Source organism: Acytostelium subglobosum (assembly GCF_000787575.1).
Source record: "Acytostelium subglobosum LB1 DNA, scaffold: scaffold18, whole genome shotgun sequence".
In the NCBI taxonomy this organism is placed as follows: domain Eukaryota; phylum Evosea; class Eumycetozoa; order Acytosteliales; family Acytosteliaceae; genus Acytostelium; species Acytostelium subglobosum.
Window position 1 is genome coordinate 27,514 of NW_012236515.1, and position 8,380 is coordinate 35,893.

The following is an 8,380-nucleotide window of genomic DNA, read 5'->3' on the forward strand; positions in this document are numbered from 1 at the left end:
TTTTGTAGGAGAATTACCTATATGTTTAATAATATTTGTTGGAAAAGATAATAATAAAAACATATCTATCGTCTCGAGTCAAATCGTAAGAGTGAAAACGGTGAAAACGAGGGAATAGACCTCGCGGGTCCATCTATTGCCAACAACACCCACCACCACTTTGAGTTTATTATTATTATTGGTTGGCGTGATTGGTGACTGCTTGTGGATTTGCCTTCTCAAGTAGGATCTTGATGCCGTCTGCATACTGGAACTCCTCTGTGTTGTTAAAATACTCTGTGACGTCCAGTGCGATCAGACAGCTCTCACTGACGATGGGCTCTGGATCCTTGATGAATTGCTCGAGTAGAGGAACGGTCTCAGTGCTGGCGATCGCCCCCAGTGCCTCGGCTGCCTCATGACGCACCATGGCAGACTCTCTTGCATCAGCGAGCACTGCAGTGAGAGCTGGCAGGGCAGCACGATGTTGCAGCTGACCCAAAACAAATGCCACCTCGTGCTTTAGCAAAGCACTGGCATCCTTGAAGGCTTCGCACAGTGCCAGAACGGAGGCCTCATCTCCTCTGTCTCTCAATGAGAACAACGCTCTATATCTGTTGAATATGTCCAGCTCGCCGTTCAAAAAGTCATTCTTTACAGTTTCAAATGGTACAGAGGTTGGAAGAGATGGTGCTGGATCCACAGAGAGATATGCCTTGTTCTCAAATGACGCTGGTCTATAATTAGTAGTAGTTGTGGATAAACAACAATATATATATATGGGTCAATCGATTACTGAAGTTAATGTTGTGCGCAACAAACATTCATCATCCAGACTTACTCATTGACAGCGTACCACTCTACACGTGATAATGCCAGTTGACATGTCTCTGCCACTTCACGTGTACCATCTTGTGAATATTTCTTGAGAGTTTCAAGAGCCACTGTGTCACCGATGGCACCAAGGGCCTCAGCGGCCTCATGTCTAACCATTGGGTGTTCAGCCAGGTTCTTTACAATCTCCACCAATACATCGATAGCACGACGATCAGTCATCTGGCCGAGACAATATGCAATCTCGTGACGTAACAGTGCAGATTCGTCGTTGAGTGCCGATGACATAGCCTCTATGGACATCTCACCGCCTAGATTTCTCAAAGTGAACAATGACCTGAATCTCTTTGCGATTGGCTGTGTGACGTCTAGCAGTGATGACTTTAGCTGTGCTACCATCTCTGGAGTAACTTTGACTGGCTGTGCACCACCTGTCAGTGACATGGTGGTATGGTTTGTTGTGTCATTGCAATCATCCATTATTTATATATAAATATTGTTTTATGTAGTGATATTGTAATGATGATTTTAGATTGTTTTCAACAGTTGTTTCGTTCGTTTTCTTCAGATTTAGTCTTTACCGATTGGATGGACCCTGGTACTGATTTTCGTTCCTAAAGATGATGTAACAAAGTTCTATGAACTGTAGATTGATTACAACTAATATGATCAATTATCTAAATGGTTGAGTATAATGATTGTTTTAGGAAGTTCAGTAATGATCATTTAAATTTTATTTATCCGTTGAGGGTGTGAAGAAACAACTTGCATTCACGTCTCACGAAGCTTAAATAAATTATCACATTTATAACAACAACAACAACAACAACAACAACGACAGGATGTATTCAGGCGGAGATGATGTATCATCAATAGTACTCGATGTTGGAACATCCACAGTGAAGGGTGGTTACGCAGGAGAGGATTCACCAAAGGCCATCTTCCCAACTGATATAGGTGTCGTCTTTACTGCAGGCACAGACGAGAGCACCGTAGGAGTCAATCAGCAGGCTATCGGTGAGAGTGAGGAGCCCGACCCTGCTGCCAAGCGCACATACTATGTTGGTACCAATGCCGTCACCTATAAACGACCACATATGCACATTCAAAGCCCTTTGCAAGATGGACTGAGTATGTGTTGCAGTTGCCGGCAGTAGAGTACTTCATACGATATAGCAATCAAACTAATATAAATACTACAATCACTACTCTTGTTCACACCAGTTAAAGATTGGGATGCAATGGAGCACATATGGAATCATGCATTCCGTTACAGACTAAACACCAATCCCAATGAACATCCGATTCTGCTAGCAGAGCCATCGTTCAATACAAAGCAGATCAGAGAGAAGATGTCAGAGATTATGTTTGAGAAGTATCACACGCCTGCACTGTTCCTTTCAAAGAACGCTGTGCTCACTGCCTTTGCCAGTTGCAAGGCGTCGGCACTGGTGATGGACTCGGGTGGTGGCATGACCTCGGTGGTGCCCGTGCACGACGGCTACGTGATAAAGAACGCCATTACCAAGTCTAATCTGGCTGGCAACAGGCTGACCGATGAGTACTACAGAATACTGAGCCAGAAGAACATCCGAATCAACCCTCACAACCTTATCAAAAAGGTCGAGGTCAAGCAGGGAGAGTACAGTGTCACCAATATCGATATCCCAGACCTGACAGAGTCCTACAAGAAGTACGTCTCTATGGAGATTGTACGTGATCTCAAGGAGACCTCATTCCGTGTGTCCAATGGACAAGTTGGAGAAGAGTAAGTTTGATCACAAACAACAATCATTCACCAAATCAATCACTTGCTCACTGTCCTCTCACTTAGCTTGCACATTGCTACAGTACCTTATGAATTACCTGATGGTAACCTCTTGGAAGTTGGATCAGACAGATTCCAAGTACCAGAGAATATGTTCAATCCGACACCATTGAATGTAACTATATATATTGACAATAACAACAACAACATCAAGACAATGCTAACATACACAATCATCATCATACATACTCTAATAGGAACAACAGGAAGGATCAAACCATCGTTATGTACCTCTGCCAAAGATGATCTATGAGAGTGTGGAGAAGTGTGATACAGACATCAGAAGAGAGTTGATTGCCAACTTGATTATATCTGGAGGTAATTCACTGTTCCAAGGATTCTCGGACAGACTGTACATGGAGCTTGGTGATCTATCAGCCTCATTTGGAAAGGTCAAGTTTGTGGTGCCCAATGTCAACGAGAGGAAGTATGGCGTATGGATCGGTGGATCGATTCTTGGCTCGCTTGGAACCTTCCAACAGATGTGGATGAGCAAGTCAGAGTGGGAGGAGTACGGAAGACCTCTTGTCGAGAAGAAATGTCCATAATAGGTGTCGCTCTTATCATTCTCAAAAAGGATTGGGCCGCACCCCAGGCAATAAACCAAGATGGCACTTGTCGATCTCGATCTAAACAGGGATGCGCTGCCAAGATCACCACATCGAATTCGGTTGGCCACCACAACCTATTTTTCACGAGAAAAGATGGGTCTTGAGGGATTGACCATAATTAATTGGGAAGTTTAGTTGGAATGATCATCAAACAACGTGTTTGTTCTCAATGTCATCGTCATGATCATTCTACAACAGTACTCATAGTCCTCTACAACTAATAGTATAAGCATTATTATTATTATTCATATCTTACAACAACTAGCTATGTCTTCAAATATATGGTCCGTTGGCAACACTGTTGGCAGTGGTAGTCAAACCGACACTACAGTTCCACATTTGGCAGAGTTGTTTGATTCATCTACACTACCTGGCGGTGTCATTTCCATAGCATGCGCCGCACAAGTCACCTACCTCGTAGGCTCTAATGGAATAGTTCACTCATTGGGCTCTGGATACATTGGCAACAACAAGAAATCATCCTACTCAACGATCACTCCAATGCAGCCACTCCAGAGCGCCAAGGCCAAATCGGTCGTTGCCAACACTCATCAAAACAAGAACTTTGTCTTTGTCCTGATGGAGGACGGTAGTCTGTTCACACTGGGCAACTCTGCTGACTTTAGAACAGGCCTGGGAACAGAGATCGATGTTCTCACGCCACGCTTTGTCGATGGTTTTGACTCCCCAGTGCACCAGATTGTTGCTGGTGTCACACACGCAGTTGCCGTCACTGCCAAGGGAAGCATATACATGTGGGGCCGTCCCTTTGGTTACCATGCCGATGTGATGCCAACGCCCACACGCCAACATAGTTACGAAACATTCTTTTCAGAGAATGGCGAGAAGCTCCAACAGATATGTGCCGGTGAGTCCTTCACCCTATTCCTTACGACAAGTGGCAACGTCTATGGCCTGGGCGAACAAGACACCCACTGTCTGGGGCCAGTTCCAGAGGAGCCCCAAGCTATCAAAGGATGTCCTTTGCTTTTGCCATTCGAGCAAAATGGTACTATCGTACAGATGGCATGTGGCAACAATCACGTTGTCTGTTTGACAAAGTCAGGTCGAGTGATAGTGTGGGGCATGAACAAGAATGGAGCACTTGGAATAAGTGATGGTTCATACGATCGTGTGCAATCCAAACCAATTGAATTGCCCTCACTTCCAAAGTGTTCCTATGTTCACTCTTCCTTCTACTCTTCATTTGCCATTGCAGAGAATGGTGTAGTTTACGGATGGGGATTCAATGGTAGGTTACTCTCTTAGCATCAATCTAATACGTTTACAGTACTAACAAGTAATCGTATCACACAGTGAATGGTAATCTTGGAACTAAACACACCAGGAACTTGGAGTCACCTGAACCTGTCTTGGCACTCCCACCCAACGATGCCTATCAAGGTCAAACGACTCATCACATTGCATCTGGAGAATATTATTCGATCTTTATCACGTCCGCTTCAAAGAACCTAATACCTGTTTTAGGACAGATCACCTTGGCCTCTGCTACTGACCAGAGCAACTTGCCATACCCTGATTTGCCAGAGTGGATGGATGGTGAGGGTTATGACGAGCCCAAGGTGTTGAGTACTGGATCAATATATGGTACTGGTAGTGAGGTGGATCACTCGATGGTAATCTTCAGACCCACCAAGAACCTTGAAGGCAAAGGCAAGCCAGTCAGTGTGGCAGTTGGCAACAAGTGCTCCTACGTCGCCATGGAAACAGGTGAGCTCTATGTTTGGGGTACCGGTTACGCACTGGGACAAGGTACAGAGGGAGTATGCAAAGACCCCACCAAGGTTTGGGATCTTGAAGCCGTCAAGATCGTCCAATGCTATGCATCAGTGGACGATGTGGCCTTTGCAATCACCGAGAAAGGTTCAGTTTATGGATGGGGTCGATGTGCCAAGTATCTTCACGGCACTGGACAGGATTACGATGCCATCCATCCTAGAATGCTAGAGGGATTCAAAGCACCAATTAAGAAACTGTCGATCAGTTCAACGCATGTCATGGCACTGGATCGACATGGTGCTGTGTTCCTTTGGGGCACTGGCAAGGCACTTGGTAACAGGAATAGGTCATCCATCGAGAAGGACCCCAAGAAGCTGCAGGACCAGACATTCTTTGCAATCGACATTGCCGCCGGAGAGAATGTCTCATTCATGCTGAACGATGCTGGCCAAATACTCAGCTGGGGTGAAGGTCTTCAAGGGCAACTAGGACATGGCAGCAACAAGTTTGCCAGTTTGCCCACTGCAATCAAGGAGATTCCCGAACGATTCATCTCCATCGCGGCGGGTCCAGACTTTTGTGGCGCTGTATCATCTGGAGGCAATCTCTACATGTGGGGCAACAAGGAGTCTGGTCTGCTTGACTTTATGGACCCATGTCACGACCATAAGGCACGATTCTACGACCGTCCTCAAAAGACACCCAAGTTCTCCTCGAGCAACTTGATCTCACTTCAACTGTCGCCCTTCAATTGTTTTGCCATCAACGACAAGGGTGGTCTCTATGGTTGGGGCGAACCACACATTGGTATAGGTACTGGAATGACCATCAAGTACCCCTCTAGGATTGAGAGCACCCAACACTCTTCCGTTCACTACATTCAAGCCTCTGACTGGCAATGCCTTGCATTGGCGAAACCAAAGTCATCTTTGCCACCCAGTCTCGAGTCACCTCTCAAAGAGACTGCAACAATGATCTCTGCACCAACATCACCGGTTGGCGTGGGCTCTAGCCTCAATCTGAGCAAGGTCCGTTCAGATTCAGCAAATACATCGTCGTCAGTGGCACTGGGCGACTCTGTGGATGACATCCTGCAACACGAAGACTTTCTAAAGACACTCACGGATGAGGTCAAGTTCTGGGGACACGTGGATCGTGAGATTGACATCGCCACCTGGTGTGGAAGGTTGCCAGAGATCAAGGAGTTCCTGAATAGATCAGAGTCCTATCACTACCCACCAGCCATTGTCCAGTCGATAGTGCACGCTCAAAAGGTGATACCAGCTGGAGAGAAGGTGATCAAGGCGTGGATCATGTACAGCATCAACTTTAAGGACTACGAGAGCGATCGCATCATTGTCATCACCAATGAGGCCATTCATCGCATCAAGTACAATTGGACCACCCTCTCTGTTGTACACAACAAGACCTTCCAACTTAAGAATGTGTACAAGGTTAAGATAGGACGATTTGCCAACTGGAACCGCACCATCACTTCATCACTACGCAGCAAGGTCTATGAGAAGCAGGTTGGAATTCAAATATGGTTCCAGAACCCCTCAACATGGAAACCTCCATCATTTTTGCAACCATTTGCCAAGGTCAAGGCACCCTACATTACCCTACGTCCGGCGGTCAACATCAACTCTAGTTCAGCAGATGACCAGGATGTGATTTGCCACGAGATGGGAACGGCTCTGCAATGTGCTATCCACTCACTTCGCAACAATGGCAAGCCCTTCACATTGTTGCACAAGTTCTCCCGAGAGAGTCCTTCCAAGAACAATGATCATCCACCGTTCCCTGTACGCAAAGTCGATAGCCTTCAGCGATATTCTGGTAATGGTGCTCTGGCTTTTGTTCACAACAAATTTATTGCCAAAACTGAGAAGGGTTTTGTTGAGCCAACTAATAAATAATATAAATTTTTAAATAAAAAATGTCAAAAAATCATTATGGTTAGTTTATAATAACAGTTATTGTACTTTTCTAGAAAAAATCTCGAACTTCGGAATCATCTCAAAAGTAAAATACCATTTTTTAACAGACATTGTCAGGATGGTGTAGTCGGTTATCACATGACCTTCACACGGTTAGGGTCACGGGTTCGATTCCCGTTCTTGATACACTTTTTGGCAGCACAAACAAGAAATTATACAAAATTCTGCGATCCCCTATCCTACCAACTAACTCCCTCAGTGTCTTCCACGGCCTCAAGCTCCCAGACATCTTCAAGGTCATCAGCACCCTGAGAGGACCATCCTCACGTAACGCCCTCTTCAGGTTCTTCTCCCATACCCTCCCAATCAACCATATGAGAGCAGACGCTGACTGTACCCTCTGTGGCAACTCCTGCACAGACCAACCCTACAATCACTTCTTCTTTGACTGCAGCAAAGTGGCAACCCAAGAAGCCATGCGCCCAGCCTTAGACTTGGTGAAGCAAAGCTCTGGTATCAATGTCAGAGAATGGAACATTAAAGCACTGGACATCTCCACGAAGTCTCGTCGCCCCAACCTTCCATTCATCCACCTCATGGCAATCATCGTCAACTACCTCTGGCACTACATCGCCAACCACCTCTTTGGCAACAAGGAAGCCCTGTTGGCCAAGCTCAGCTTGGTGTGCATCACATCCTTCAAGTCCCTCCTCCGCCAGGAGTGGCGCTCCCTCATGTCCACGCTCACGAGTCACATCCTGGCCGGACGACCAGTCAACATCAAGAATGAGATGGCCAAGTTCACTACGACATCCGTCTTCCGCCTCTGCCGCCAACTATCAACAAATACTTGGTGGCCGAATTCAGAGGCCTACAGTAGAAAAGAAAAGAAAGAAAAAAATCAAGAAAATTCAAAATCGACTAACTTATATATATTATCCCGCTTCTTCAATGACGCCAATTTATTTGCAATAATAATAAACTTCCACTCTAGTCAAAAAAAAAATAAAAAAAAAAATCGTGTACAAGGCCAATGGTGTTGAGAATCCTCTTGAGGCAGAAGAGACTATCCCCATCCTTTTGGATTTGGAGTTCTGCCATTATCAATGCATTTCCAAGGCATGTACTCAGACACAGGATCAATTAGAATTCTAAAATGAAAAATCTTTAACATAATGTTAATTTTTATAAATGTCTATTCTTACTGACGTACAAATATGTTGTCCTTATCACAACCTTCCCTGCAAGGTTATGCTTCCACAGGTAGGAGTGTACGCAGGTCGTGTCTACATACTATGTCCAGTGATTGGGTGCATCTTTTCAAAGTGGCAGGATCAGAGCATGACTCTCGAATCAATCAATGTCCACCAAGGTTCTAGTATTATACCTTCTGAGCTATCAACACAACAACAGCAACAACAACAACAACAACAACAACAACAACAACA

At 45.3% G+C, this 8,380-nt stretch overlaps 4 protein-coding genes across 4 annotated transcripts; 3 read left to right on the forward strand and 1 right to left on the reverse strand.

Moving 5' to 3' along the window:
- Positions 1–184: 184 nt before the first annotated feature.
- Positions 185–1,296, reverse strand: SAMD00019534_083070 (hypothetical protein; the record flags this gene model as incomplete). Its single annotated transcript, XM_012896198.1, has 2 exons — positions 185–716; positions 821–1,296. Coding segments are annotated over 2 exons (1,008 nt in total), but the record flags the coding sequence as incomplete, so codon positions are not given.
- A 359-nt stretch (positions 1,297–1,655) lies between these two features.
- On the forward strand, positions 1,656–3,189 carry SAMD00019534_083080 (hypothetical protein; the record flags this gene model as incomplete). Its single annotated transcript, XM_012896199.1, has 4 exons — positions 1,656–1,944; positions 2,038–2,581; positions 2,648–2,756; positions 2,839–3,189. The coding sequence occupies 4 exons, from the start codon at positions 1,656–1,658 to the stop codon at positions 3,187–3,189; spliced, it is 1,293 nt and encodes a 430-aa protein (XP_012751653.1).
- A 330-nt stretch (positions 3,190–3,519) lies between these two features.
- On the forward strand, positions 3,520–6,911 carry SAMD00019534_083090 (hypothetical protein; the record flags this gene model as incomplete). Its single annotated transcript, XM_012896200.1, has 2 exons — positions 3,520–4,504; positions 4,570–6,911. The coding sequence occupies 2 exons, from the start codon at positions 3,520–3,522 to the stop codon at positions 6,909–6,911; spliced, it is 3,327 nt and encodes a 1,108-aa protein (XP_012751654.1).
- Positions 6,912–7,306: 395 nt separating this feature from the next.
- SAMD00019534_083100 (hypothetical protein) lies at positions 7,307–7,808 on the forward strand (the record flags this gene model as incomplete). The annotated part of the gene is made up of 1 exon (XM_012896201.1): positions 7,307–7,808. A coding segment is annotated over one exon (502 nt), but the record flags the coding sequence as incomplete, so codon positions are not given.
- Positions 7,809–8,380: the final 572 nt, after the last annotated feature.